At 47.2% G+C, this 14713-nt stretch overlaps 1 protein-coding gene across 1 annotated transcript in view; it reads left to right on the top strand.

The window, feature by feature from the left end:
* The window catches only part of dll4 (delta-like 4 (Drosophila)), a 32376-nt gene extending 23508 nt beyond the window's left edge, over nt 1-8868 (top strand). Inside the window, exons 9-11 of the mRNA XM_072441990.1 lie at nt 1-712; nt 2404-2509; nt 8668-8868. The exon at nt 1-712 is cut by the window's left edge and continues 21 nt beyond it. Coding sequence (XP_072298091.1) covers nt 1-712; nt 2404-2509; nt 8668-8673 — 824 coding nt within the window. The 3' untranslated portion in view covers nt 8674-8868. The remainder of the gene's footprint in view (nt 713-2403; nt 2510-8667) is intronic.
* The last annotated feature ends 5845 nt before the right edge of the window (nt 8869-14713 follow it).

Below are 14713 nucleotides of genomic sequence, written 5' to 3'. Positions count from 1 at the left end.
CCGGCGCCAGCGTGTGCAGTTGCCGCGCCGGGTTCGTGGGCGTCCGCTGCGAGATCAACATCAACGAGTGCGCCGGGAGCCCGTGTCTGAACGGCGGTACGTGCCAGGACCGCATCAGCGACTACGCCTGCCTCTGCCCCGCCGGCTTCTCGGGCCGCAACTGCGACCGCCCCCTCGACCCGTGCACCGTGCGCCCGTGCCTCAACGGCGGCGTCTGCGTCAGCGGCGGCGACGCCCCCTCGGCCGCCGGAGGCCCGCCCGCCTGCGTCTGCCCGCCCGGAGTCACCGGGGCGCGCTGCGAGTACTTCGCCGCCGTGGCGCCGTCGGCGAACCAAGGCGGGTTCCAGTGGGCGGCGGTCTCGCTGGCGATCGGCCTGGTGGCGCTGCTCGTCCTGCTCTGCATGGTGGGACTGGCGCTGCGGCACGTTTACCGGCAGCGGCGGCGGGAGCGGGACGACACGGAGACGATGAACAACGTGTCGAGCGCGCAGCGGGATAATCTCATACCGGCGTCGCAGCTGAAAAACACCAACCATAAACTCGGGCTGGAAGTCGACTGCGACTCGGAGAAATCGAACTTCATTCATAAAAACTACCACTTGGACTCGTACAACTCCAAACAGAAGGAGTTCAAGGACGAGAACTCGCACCAGGGGAAAAGTTTCATTTACGACAAGTGTTTAGAAGACAAAAGGAGTTCAAGGATTTACAGGTGAGAGACAACATTTCTGCTGGAGGTTCATTACCGTATTTTCCAGACTATAAGTTGCACCTTTTTACATCGTTTTGGCCGGGGTGCGACTTATACTCCAGAGCGATTTATATGTGATAGTATTTGTTATTTTCACACTGACAGCCACAAGAGGGCGCTCTAGGCTCTAAGCGACGCAGAAGAAGAATCTGCACTTCCTCTGGAGTTTGTGGAGTTGTTTAGAAGTGACACGGAGGAAGAAGAATGCGACTTATATATGTTTTTTTTCTTCTCTATTATGCATTTTTTGGCCGGTGCGACTTATACTACGGAAAATACGGTACTTTCTTTAGAACGTTCCACAAACATCGGAGCTTAAAAAGTGTGTATTCCCTTGTTTCGGATCACGATGTCCAATAGTGTCTCATTTATAAAGCGTAATCCACAAACCTCAAACTTTCTGCCTCATTTCCGAAAACGATTTTTTTACACCGTTTTTGGTTCATTTCCACGTCAAGTTTTCTTTTCATAAACACATACGCAACTGCGCGCTTCATAAATGAGACCCCGGATTCGCTGGCGCAAACGCTGAAGTTGGAAACCTGATCCATGAGATTTGTTTGATCGGATTTACTCTTGAAATATAAACTGATAAATACTTAAAAATAGAAGAATTCAAGCCGTCGATCAACATCAGAAAACGTCCCGGAGCCGAGTAAAGCCGGACTTCATTTCTACAAATAAACTCGTTAAAAGCGTTAAAGGATTTTTTTTTTTTTTTTATGTTGAATTTGATTTCTTTCGCTAGTTTTTTTTTTTACTTTTTAGCCCCAAAACGCAGAAACTGTAGAAGAGCGTATTTCTGTCCCTCGACACACTGTGCGATCTGAAAACGTCCAATAAAAGTGAAGTGTGTTTACGGCGCGCAGCTGGTCGCCGGGTGCGCGCAATCCAAGCAAAAGGTCTAAATCGGAACAAGAGACAAACGTAAATCACCACCGGCAAAACAAAATAAAGGACTTGAGTTATAACTGGATTTGACTTATTTTCTGTTATTGTTAAGTTTTATTACGGGTCAAAGAAATGTGGAATTACGCAAAAGAGAAAAACAAATCGACCTCCAGTGTTTTAAAGGGTTCAGGTCCAGACTAACGACCTCCAGTGTTTTAAAGGGTTCAGGTCCAGACTAACGACCTCCAGTGTTTTAAAGGGTTCACGTCCAGACTAACGACCTCCAGTGTTTTAAAGGGTTCACGTCCAGACGAACGACCTCCAGTGTTTTAAAGGGTTCACGTCCAGACGAACGACCTCCAGTGTTTTAAAGGGTTCACGTCCAGACGAACGACCTCCAGTGTTTTAAAGGGTTCACGTCCAGACGAACGACCTCCAGTGTTTTAAAGGGTTCACGTCCAGACTAACGACCTCCAGTGTTTTAAAGGGTTCACGTCCAGACGAACGACCTCCAGTGTTTTAAAGGGTTCACGTCCAGACGAACGACCTCCAGTGTTTTAAAGGGTTCACGTCCAGACGAACGACCTCCAGTGTTTTAAAGGGTTCACGTCCAGACAAACGACCTCCAGTGTTTTAAAGGGTTCACGTCCAGACGAACGACCTCCAGTGTTTTAAAGGGTTCACGTCCAGACGAACGACCTCCAGTGTTTTAAAGGGTCATGTGCTGCTTACACTCTAAAACTGTGCCTTGTGATTGGCAGAGAGAAGCCCGAGTGTCGGATCTCCACGATCTGCTCCAGAGACTCCATGTACCAGTCTGTGTTTGTAATAGCAGAGGAGCGACGGGAGTGCGTCATAGCAACAGAGGTAAACACACACGCCACAAATCTGCAGCAACTCACAATGCTGCCGCTGCTGTTGTTGTTGTTGTTGTTGTTGTTGTTGTGTGACTTTTAATGGCGGTTGGACAGGTGCATTTACTGCCGCCTACTGTAGTTGTACGTCTTCAAAGTATGTGTTCTACGCTGTACCGTAATCTGTGTGTGTGATCTGTGTGTGATCTGTGTGTGATCTGTGTGTGTGATCTGTGTGTGATCTGTGTGTGATCTGTGTGTGTGATCTGTATGTGATCTGTGTGTGTGATCTGTGTGTGATCTGTGTGTGATCTGTGTGTGTGATCTGTGTGTGATCTGTGTGTGTGATCTGTGTGTGATCTGTGTGTGATCTGTGTGTGTGATCTGTGTGTGATCTGTGTGTGATCTGTGTGTGATCTGTGTGTGATCTCTGTGTGATCTGTGTGTGATCTGTGTGTGATCTGTGTGTGATCTGTGTGTGTGAGCTGTGTGTGATCTGTGTGTGTGATCTGTGTGTGATCTGTGTGTGATCTGTGTGTGATCTGTGTGTGATCTGTGTGTGTGATCTGTGTGTGATCTGTGTGTGATCTGTGTGTGATCTGTGTGTGATCTGTGTGTGATCTGTGTGTGATCTGTGTGTGATCTGTGTGTGTGATCTGTGTGTGATCTGTGTGTGTGATCTGTGTGTGATCTGTGTGTGATCTGTGTGTGATCTGTGTGTGTGATCTGTGTGTGATCTGTGTGTGATCTGTGTGTGTGATCTGTGTGTGATCTGTGTGTGATCTGTGTGTGTGATCTGTATGTGATCTGTGTGTGTGATCTGTGTGTGATCTGTGTGTGATCTGTGTGTGTGATCTGTGTGTGATCTGTGTGTGTGATCTGTGTGTGATCTGTGTGTGATCTGTGTGTGTGATCTGTGTGTGATCTGTGTGTGATCTGTGTGTGATCTGTGTGTGATCTCTGTGTGATCTGTGTGTGATCTGTGTGTGATCTGTGTGTGATCTGTGTGTGTGAGCTGTGTGTGATCTGTGTGTGTGATCTGTGTGTGATCTGTGTGTGATCTGTGTGTGATCTGTGTGTGATCTGTGTGTGTGATCTGTGTGTGATCTGTGTGTGATCTGTGTGTGATCTGTGTGTGATCTGTGTGTGATCTGTGTGTGATCTGTGTGTGATCTGTGTGTGTGATCTGTGTGTGATCTGTGTGTGTGATCTGTGTGTGATCTGTGTGTGATCTGTGTGTGATCTGTGTGTGATCTGTGTGTGTGATCTGTATGTGATCTCTGTGTGTGATCTCTGTGTGTGAAATGTGTGTGATCTGTGTGTGTGATCTGTGTGTGATCTGTGTGTGTGATCTGTGTGTGATCTGTGTGTGATCTGTGTGTGTGATCTGTGTGTGATCTGTGTGTGATCTGTGTGTGTGATCTGTGTGTGATCTGTGTGTGATCTGTGTGTGTGATCTGTGTGTGATCTGTGTGTGATCTGTGTGTGATCTGTGTGTGATCTGTGTGTGATCTCTGTGTGTGATCTCTGTGTGTGATCTCTGTGTGTGATCTGTGTGTGATCTGTGTGTGTGATCTGTGTGTGATCTGTGTGTGATCTGTGTGTGTGATCTGTATGTGATCTGTGTGTGTGATCTGTGTGTGATCTGTGTGTGATCTGTGTGTGTGATCTGTGTGTGATCTGTGTGTGTGATCTGTGTGTGATCTGTGTGTGATCTGTGTGTGTGATCTGTGTGTGATCTGTGTGTGATCTGTGTGTGTGATCTGTATGTGATCTGTGTGTGATCTGTGTGTGATCTCTGTGTGATCTGTGTGTGATCTGTGTGTGATCTGTGTGTGATCTGTGTGTGTGATCTGTGTGTGATCTGTGTGTGTGATCTGTGTGTGATCTGTGTGTGATCTGTGTGTGATCTGTGTGTGATCTGTGTGTGATCTGTGTGTGATCTGTGTGTGATCTGTGTGTGTGATCTGTGTGTGATCTGTGTGTGATCTGTGTGTGATCTGTGTGTGTGATCTGTGTGTGATCTGTGTGTGTGATCTGTGTGTGATCTGTGTGTGATCTGTGTGTGATCTGTGTGTGATCTGTGTGTGTGATCTGTATGTGATCTCTGTGTGTGATCTGTGTGTGTGATCTGTGTGTGTGATCTGTGTGTGATCTGTGTGTGTGATCTGTGTGTGATCTGTGTGTGATCTGTGTGTGTGATCTGTGTGTGATCTGTGTGTGATCTGTGTGTGTGATCTGTATGTGATCTGTGTGTGTGATCTGTGTGTGATCTGTGTGTGATCTGTGTGTGTGATCTGTGTGTGATCTGTGTGTGTGATCTGTGTGTGATCTGTGTGTGATCTGTGTGTGTGATCTGTGTGTGATCTGTGTGTGATCTGTGTGTGATCTGTGTGTGATCTGTGTGTGTGATCTGTGTGTGATCTGTGTGTGATCTGTGTGTGTGATCTGTATGTGATCTGTGTGTGATCTCTGTGTGTGATCTCTGTGTGTGATCTGTGTGTGATCTGTGTGTGATCTCTGTGTGTGATCTGTGTGTGATCTGTGTGTGATCTGTGTGTGATCTGTGTGTGTGATCTGTGTGTGATCTGTGTGTGATCTGTGTGTGATCTGTGTGTGTGATCTGTATGTGATCTGTGTGTGATCTCTGTGTGTGATCTCTGTGTGATCTGTGTGTGATCTGTGTGTGATCTGTGTGTGATCTGTGTGTGATCTGTGTGTGTGATCTGTGTGTGATCTGTGTGTGTGATCTGTGTGTGATCTGTGTGTGATCTGTGTGTGATCTGTGTGTGATCTGTGTGTGTGATCTGTATGTGATCTGTGTGTGATCTGTGTGTGATCTGTGTGTGTGATCTGTGTGTGATCTGTGTGTGATCTGTGTGTGTGATCTGTGTGTGATCTGTGTGTGATCTGTGTGTGATCTGTGTGTGATCTGTGTGTGTGATCTGTATGTGATCTGTGTGTGTGATCTGTGTGTGATCTGTGTGTGTGATCTGTGTGTGATCTGTGTGTGATCTGTGTGTGATCTGTGTGTGTGATCTGTGTGTGATCTGTGTGTGTGATCTCTGTGTGTGATCTCTGTGTGTGATCTGTGTGTGTGATCTGTGTGTGATCTGTGTGTGATCTGTGTGTGATCTGTGTGTGATCTCTGTGTGTGATCTCTGTGTGATCTGTGTGAGATCTTTGAGGTTTTAAAGTGTTATTTAAGTCAGTTAATATTATGTTGGAATGAAAGTCTGTTACGACCGCTCCTTCTGTAGTTCCACATTTGTCACATTATTAAGTCAGACTTTAGTTCCTACATGAGTTGAACAGCGGTGGCACAGTGGCTCAGAGCTTTAGCACATGAACAGCGGTGGCACAGTGGCTCAGAGCTTTAGCACATGAACAGCGGTGGCACAGTGGCTCAGAGCTTTAGCACATGAACAGCGGTGGCACAGTGGCTCAGAGCTTTAGCACATGAACAGCGGTGGCACAGTGGCTCAGAGCTTTAGCACATGAACAGCGGTGGCACAGTGGCTCAGAGCTTTAGCACATGAACAGCGGTGGCACAGTGGCTCAGAGCTTTAGCACATGAACAGCGGTGGCACAGTGGCTCAGAGCTTTAGCACATGAACAGCGGTGGCACAGTGGCTCAGAGCTTTAGCACATGAACAGCGGTGGCACAGTGGCTCAGAGCTTTAGCACATGAACAGCGGTGGCACAGTGGCTCAGAGCTTTAGCACATGAACAGCGGTGGCACAGTGGCTCAGAGCTTTAGCACATGAACAGCGGTGGCACAGTGGCTCAGAGCTTTAGCACATGAACAGCGGTGGCACAGTGGCTCAGAGCTTTAGCACATGAACAGCGGTGGCACAGTGGCTCAGAGCTTTAGCACATGAACAGCGGTGGCACAGTGGCTCAGAGCTTTAGCACATGAACAGCGGTGGCACAGTGGCTCAGAGCTTTAGCACATGAACAGCGGTGGCACAGTGGCTCAGAGCTTTAGCACATGAACAGCGGTGGCACAGTGGCTCAGAGCTTTAGCACATGAACAGCGGTGGCACAGTGGCTCAGAGCTTTAGCACATGAACAGCGGTGGCACAGTGGCTCAGAGCTTTAGCACATGAACAGCGGTGGCACAGTGGCTCAGAGCTTTAGCACATGAACAGCGGTGGCACAGTGGCTCAGAGCTTTAGCACATGAACAGCGGTGGCACAGTGGCTCAGAGCTTTAGCACATGAACAGCGGTGGCACAGTGGCTCAGAGCTTTAGCACATGAACAGCGGTGGCACAGTGGCTCAGAGCTTTAGCACATGAACAGCGGTGGCACAGTGGCTCAGAGCTTTAGCACATGAACAGCGGTGGCACAGTGGCTCAGAGCTTTAGCACATGAACAGCGGTGGCACAGTGGCTCAGAGCTTTAGCACATGAACAGCGGTGGCACAGTGGCTCAGAGCTTTAGCACATGAACAGCGGTGGCACAGTGGCTCAGAGCTTTAGCACATGAACAGCGGTGGCACAGTGGCTCAGAGCTTTAGCACATGAACAGCGGTGGCACAGTGGCTCAGAGCTTTAGCACATGAACAGCGGTGGCACAGTGGCTCAGAGCTTTAGCACATGAACAGCGGTGGCACAGTGGCTCAGAGCTTTAGCACATGAACAGCGGTGGCACAGTGGCTCAGAGCTTTAGCACATGAACAGCGGTGGCACAGTGGCTCAGAGCTTTAGCACATGAACAGCGGTGGCACAGTGGCTCAGAGCTTTAGCACATGAACAGCGGTGGCACAGTGGCTCAGAGCTTTAGCACATGAACAGCGGTGGCACAGTGGCTCAGAGCTTTAGCACATGAACAGCGGTGGCACAGTGGCTCAGAGCTTTAGCAGTGCCCTGTTGCGTTCATGCTGTTTAATGGCCTCTTATAGAACCATAAACTCAGTGCGAAACACTTTAGAAACTGGACCCAGGTCGGTCCAGATGCAGCTTTAGTGTTTTTGGCCGACTCTTCTAGAACGTTCTTCGATCGGATCAAATTTACAAATGAGTTCCTCACTTACAAACAGTTTTTAGCTTTGGTTGTTTCTTGCAGATATAGAAAAAAATTGGAAAAAAAATATGAACTTAGCTGGTGCCGTCTGCTGTTCGTTTCCATGGAGATTGAGCAGAATGTTACGAAGTACAATGTAATTTTCAACATACAATTGTACTTTCTGGCATGTGGACTTATATTAGTTTGGAAAAGTAAAACGTTGTGCTATTTAACGTGATTTTGTCTGTTTTAATCGCCTTCAAATGTTTTAATATAGATTGGTATCATAATACTTAACAACGAAGTATTATGTAAGCCGACCTCTTATACCGTAACATTAACACTTATTACTATTTAATTACATGTTATTACACTTAATGCACAGTAGCAAAAAATAAAGTGGTTGTTTTATAGTGTTTTATTTCCAGCTGAAGCTCATATTGAAAGTGGAAATATGTAATATGTAAATAACACAAATGAGGTCAAATAATCTTAAAGAGAGAGTTCTTAATTTAAATGTATATACGGTTCTTTTTGCAGTGTACACGTCTTTATAAGCCGTTTTCTTTCGTCCCGTGTGGATTACTCATTTTACGTTTCACATTTTTGGAGCCGTTCACCGGGATTGCAGTTTTTGGAGTCATAAATAACCCGAGGAGTTCTTTCTCTTGGCTCGGACTCGGCGCCGGGGTCTCTGAGGTGCTGTGCTTCACCGCGCTGACATTCCCGAGGATTTAGAGCCTTAAGTGGACAGAAAAATAAAATAAAAGGAACTATCTTGTGCTGCTTCGAGGCATTGATGTGTTTGCGCACCGAGTCGGCGGTTCCACGGTTCGGTTTGCGTTGCCGGGAATCGTGCGGTCGTAACGGCATTTTCAGATACGTCAGACGTTTGTGAGGTATTTGTCCACAAAGTTTGAAGATTTTTCTGCATTTGGCATTATTCCCTTGACCTGGAAGTCGCCGGTTCAACTTCACCGACTTAGAAATGACCGTGTAATTGTTAGTTTTGGTGGTTCTCTGAAGGTTTTTGGCGCAGAACAGACGGAGTCGTCCATTTGCCATGCTGACGTTCGCATCGTGTGATGGCGGAACGCACCGATTTAGATAAAAACACAAATAGATATCTTTACGTGTCTAAATGCGTCTTTTTCTGCTCGCAGGTATAATCCTCGAGGACTCTGAAGGCTGAGCGACCTCGGGAAGAGACGCCATCGACAATATTTGTTTACAAAACGCCGAGAGGAGACGTCAGCTGCTGCTTTGAGAAACACTTGAGAACTGGAGATCGGGACGAAGACTCTACAGAGACTATTCAGAGACTCTACAGAGAGGCTCTACAGAAACTCTACAGAGAGACCCTACAGAGAGACTCTACAGAGACTCTTTAGAGACACAGAAACTCTTTAGACAGACTCTACAGAGACTCTTTGGAGACACAGAAACTCTTTAGACAGACTCTACAGAGACTCTTTAGACAGACTCTTTAGACAGACTTAGAGAGACTCTGTAGTCTCTCCATCGAGTTTGCGTGCGAGGACATGTACAGCGAAGGACCTCTTTAAAACAAAAGACTGATGGAACGTCAGCGGAAGTCATTATTTATATCGCCGTCGGCCGCGTCGGGACAATGAAACGGACGACGCGCCGAGACGAGACGAGACCCCCTTGAAATGGCCTTTTTTGTGATAATCAAGACATTATTTTCCCGCCAACCAATCACGACGCCTGTGCCTACGAGATCTCAGTCAAGCCCCTCGCGGACGACGTTCACCAGCCTCGCCTGCTATGCAAAAACAAATCCAACCTGGAAAGTGCTGTAACCAACGTCTTTGGAGTATTTGTAAAAACTGTCGATCGAAAACTGCGGAAAATAAAATCGACACGACTTAAAATGACTTGGATTTCAAAATATGAGTAGTTAGAGATATTTATTAGATTAGCTGTTAAAATGTTCTTATTTTGAGTCGGCATATGGAATCTTCTTCTTACCTAGGGCTGGAAAATGTATTCATCTCAAAACTAATTTAGATCTAAATGTAGAAAAATCCACTCTAATCAAGGTAAATATTGTAATCTCAAGTCATTTTAACTCTAATTCTGCAGTGAGAAGACAACGGTTGGACTTTGTGACACGTAAAGGTGACGATTGTATGAAGCCGGAATGAAGCCTTAACATAAAAGAGAAGGGAAATGTTGCAAAAAAATACACACTTTTGGCCTTTGTTTGGATCATTTGCACTAGAAAAAAACGTTTTTTTGTGGAATTGGATTTTAATCAGAACGAAACCACAGAAACGCGCTGAAGTGCCGTGCCAGCAGAGGGCGCAAAGGGCACATTAAACGTGCTTCGATACAAAAGACATACACTGCACAAAATAAATGCCTCCATGAGTTTTAATGACCTGAATTCAGAATCGTGAGTTGACTTTGGTTGTGTTTTCGCTTGTAGTTCCACTGATCTGCCACTGGGTCAAAGTATTTCAGTTAAATAACGTTACTGTACAAATCTTAAGAAGCGCCACAGGGTTATTTTTGAAATGTCCCACAAACTATGTTACATTTTTAGCCAAAACATGAAGATTCGCTGTTGGTTTTACACAGTGCGTTTACGAATAATTTAGTTTAAATAAGAAAAAAATGCATTCGTACTCAAATTATTCTTTTAACACAAAAAACAACATTAAAACCTGTAAAAATATAAAGTGAAAACAACTCAAATCCATTGAATTCAAGTCATTAAAGCAGAGAAGTTCCTGCCTACGACAAATCTCCAAACGACAGAACCGACAATGTAATTTTTATAAAAAGTGATTATTTCCAGAGTTTAATTTAAATATGACACTCCTCTTTGTATGTTTTATAATGTTATTTTGTATATAATGCATATTTATGAGGACCAAACGGAGAATAAACTGTTTTTAATGTGACGGTGTAAAAGACGATTACTTTTGGGGTGATTTTAATGTGCAGTGACTAAAGGATGTGACTCTGGACTCTGCGGTTTGTGTTTGTTCTGATCTGAACCTGAAGGAGGCGCTGTGGAAAAGTGAGCGTATAGTTTCAGGTCGAGGGACAACGCACCCGTGTTTTCCCGTCTCATTTACGCCCTCAAAGTTACATTTAGCTCGATTCAGGCACGTTTGAGTCGTCTGTGATTAAGAAAATGCTGAAAATAATAATACGTATAAACGGGAAGTCGTCAGTCTCGTTACTTTTTTCGAGTCGTTTTAGGTCAAATGATGGTTTCAAATGACCGAAATAAAGAATAACGAGTCTGCCTTCTGATTGGATGATTGTCTTAAGAACCAGAACACAAAGTGAAAACGGCACAAATGTGGTCAGAGTTGAGGTCAGAGTTCTAGAGTCGGACGATCGGTTTCACTGTCAAAATGAAGACGTTTGACCCGGTTTAAGTCATTACTGGGTCTATTCACGTGAAACAAAAACCGGCACAAAGTTCAGCGTCTTCTCGCTCAGCACAAACAAACAATCAAGATTATTTTGTTCCTTAAAATCTTCAGAAAGCGTTGTCATTATTCAACCTTTAAAGTGTTTTTTGAGCAAATCCCAAACAGAGACAAATGTCGACAATTTTGTGGATTTTTGGGTCAATTTGCTCTCACAACATTTAGGTTTTCAACAAAACTGTCCAATCGGCTCAATTTGTTTTTATGATTGCATTTAATCCACTTAAGCTCCGAACACAGACTTTACAACCTTCTACTGAACAAACAGAAGGATTTATTCAAGTTTTATGTCCAGAAAATGAGGCGAAATTATTCGCGATTATCGAGAGCGCGGCAGGAAAATGGGCTTTACAGGCCACGCCCTTCGTTAAACCCCCTCGGCGCTTTACAGGCCACGCCCTTCGTTAAACCCCCTCGGCGCTTTACAGGCCACGCCCTTCGTTAAACCCCCTCGGCGCTTTACAGGCCACGCCCTTCGTTAAACCCCTCTCGGCGCTTTACAGGCCACGCCCTTCGTTAAACCCCTCTCGGCGCTTTACAGGCCACGCCCTTCGTTAAACCCCCTCGGCGCTTTACAGGCCACGCCCTTCGTTAAACCCCTCTCGGCGCTTTACAGGCCACGCCCTCTGTTACTCGTGACACTAAAGGGTCTGAATTTAGATCAAACGAAAAGGTCGTAAAACGCAACACGGTCTTTATAAAGTCCAAATGTTTGGCTCGAATCCGATCAACAAATCCAGATGTTATTGGATTTCCCGATCGTCGGCCTCGTCCCGGAACGCCTCTCCTCTTCTTCCTCTTCTTCCTCTTCTTCTCCCTCACCCCGTTCTCCCCCCTCGTCCTCCCCCCTCGTCCTCCCCCCTTGATCTTGCCCCCTCGTTCTTCCCTCCTCGTTCTTCCCTCCTCGTTCTTCCCCCCTCGTTCTTGCCCCCTCGTTCTCGCCTCCTCGTTCTCGCCTCCTCGTTCTCGCCTCCTCGTTCTTCCCTCCTCGTTCTTCCCCCCTCGTTCTTCCCTCCTCGTTCTTCCCTCCTCGTTCTTCCCCCCTCGTTCTTGCCCCCTCGTTCTCGCCTCCTCGTTCTCGCCTCCTCGTTCTCGCCTCCTCGTTCTTCCCTCCTCGTTCTTCCCCCCTCGTTCTTCCCTCCTCGTTCTCGCCTCCTCGTTCTCGCCTCCTCGTTCTTCCCTCCTCGTTCTTCCCTCCTCGTTCTCGCCTCCTCGTTCTTCCCTCCTCGTTCTTCCCTCCTCGTTCTTGCCTCCTCGTTCTTCCCTCCTCGTTCTCGCCTCCTCATTCTCCCCTCCTCGTTCTTTCCCTCCTCGTTCTTCCCTCCTCGTTCTCGCCTCCTCGTTCTTCCCTCCTCGTTCTTGCCTCCTCGTTCTTTCCCCCTCGTTCTCGCCTCCTCGTTCTTCCCTCCTCATTCTCCCCTCCTCGTTCTTCCCTCCTCGTTCTTCTCTCCTCGTTCTTCCCCCCTCGTTCTTCCCTCCTCGTTCTTTCCCCCTCGTTCTCGCCTCCTCGTTCTTCCCTCCTCGTTCTTGCCTCCTCGTTCTTCCCTCCTCGTTCTTGCCTCCTCGTTCTTCCCTCCTCGTTCTTCCCTCCTCGTTCTTTCCCCCTCGTTCTTCCCCCTCGTTCTCGCCTCCTCGTTCTCGCCTCCTCGTTCTCGCCTCCTCGTTCTTCCCTCCTCGTTCTTCCCCCCTCGTTCTTCCCTCCTCGTTCTTCCCTCCTCGTTCTCGCCTCCTCGTTCTCGCCTCCTCGTTCTCGCCTCCTCGTTCTCGCCTCCTCGTTCTTCCCTCCTCGTTCTTCCCTCCTCGTTCTTGCCTCCTCGTTCTTCCCTCCTCGTTCTCGCCTCCTCGTTCTCGCCTCCTCGTTCTTCCCTCCTCGTTCTTGCCTCCTCGTTCTTCCCTCCTCGTTCTCGCCTCCTCATTCTCCCCTCCTCGTTCTTTCCCTCCTCGTTCTTCCCTCCTCGTTCTTCCCTCCTCGTTCTTCCCTCCTCGTTCTTCCCTCCTCGTTCTTCTCTCCTCGTTCTTCCCCCCTCGTTCTTTCCCTCCTCGTTCTTCCCTCCTCGTTCTTCCCTCCTCGTTCTTTCCCCCTCGTTCTCGCCTCCTCGTTCTTCCCTCCTCGTTCTTCCCTCCTCGTTCTTGCCTCCTCGTTCTTCCCTCCTCGTTCTTCCCTCCTCGTTCTTCCCTCCTCGTTCTTTCCCCCTCGTTCTTCCCTCCTCGTTCTTGCCTCCTCGTTCTTCCCTCCTCGTTCTTGCCTACTCGTTCTTGCCTCCTCGTTCTTGCCCCCTCCGTGCTTTTCCCGCGACCTTAAATTGGTTCTGAATTCAAATGTGTTTCCACGGAGACGCCCCTCGAGCTGGAAAACGGTGAAACAAAGCGAGGAGAGAGAAACGCCCCCCTCTGCCCGCCACACGTGCACTCAGAGGGCTGAGCGTGGGGGGAGGGCAGGGGGGTTTCAGAGGGACGGAGGGGCATAAAAACAGCAGCATATGCCAGGCCTCACGCCCTCCAGTCCTCGCGCCGCTCGGCCTCAACGCCGCCGTCGTCGCTCAAATGCCCGGCGTTTGTTTCCGTCGCGTTGTCAGATTTAAGAGTCGCCGTTTTTCATGTTACGGAGAGAAATATGAAGACGATTTAACGATTATTCGCGATTATCGAGAGCGCGACGGGGAAATGTGTCGTTTTGGTTTGATCGTCTTGACACGTTGATGTTCAGGTTCGTGACCAAATCCAGTTTAAGACTAAAAGAGAGATAAAAAGGTGCTTTACATTTATATGTGTTTGTTTGGACGAGAGATCGAATTAAAAAACGCTTAATTTTGCTTCTGAAATTGTCACGATTATTATTATATTTTAGTTTGTACGATTATGTTCTGACTTGGATCATCAAAATAGACTTTCTAGAGCTTTAAAGCCTGTTCTAACACAGTTTATTCATCAAAAACACAGCTTCTGCAGTTGTTGTTGATCTTGTTGTTGTTGTTGTTGTTGTTGATCTTGTTGTTGTTGTTGTTGTTGTTGTTGTTGTTGTTGTTGATCTGTTTACGAGCTCGTCTTCTTTGAGCTTCACAAAAACACTCACTTTTCACACAGTTGTTGTTCCTGTGCTGGTGTTTTTTAACGGATGTTTTGACCCATGGGCGTCGCCCGACAGGACAGCGCCGTGTTAAACGGGGATGAGACTCTGGAAGGACACGCAGCAAACTGTCGAGAGCCGGATTCAAACTCACGCCGCTCCTCCGCGCTTTTAAAGTCCCTAAATCAACACAGACTCGTTTGTTACAGCTGCGTGCGTACATTAGCGTGTCGGGACGGGCTAGCTTTTGTTTATTTCCCCGTGGTAATTCCCCCTTGCTGCCAGTAGATGGAGCGCTGACACACATCCTCACGAGGGATCGTCTCTGAAAAGGTGGAAAAACAACACGCATAATGCAGACTGACTAGAGTTTCCAGTAGATTCCATCACACCCAGCGACCGCAGGGTTTGAGGTTTGGATCTCATCTCGAGAGCGTGACAAAATGCACTTTATTTATACTGCACATTTTACAAACAAAACCGTTTTTAAAAAAGTGATACACGAATATAAAACCGGAAAAAACAAACATGCTCAATTTAATCCGACAAAAACAACCAACAGAAAACAACAAGTCAAAAAACAAACAAAAGAAAATAACAATAACACGACTTATGGTTTGAAGCTAACGTTGTGTGCCATGTTTAAACGTGTCCGAGGCCGTTCCGGAGCAG

This window comes from Eucyclogobius newberryi, unplaced genomic scaffold (assembly GCF_026437365.1).
Source record: "Eucyclogobius newberryi isolate DKJ021-1_F unplaced genomic scaffold, fEucNew1.0.hap1 SCAF_1, whole genome shotgun sequence".
In the NCBI taxonomy this organism is placed as follows: Eukaryota; Metazoa; Chordata; class Actinopteri; order Gobiiformes; family Gobiidae; genus Eucyclogobius; species Eucyclogobius newberryi.
This window is presented reverse-complemented; position numbering and strand designations above follow the sequence as displayed.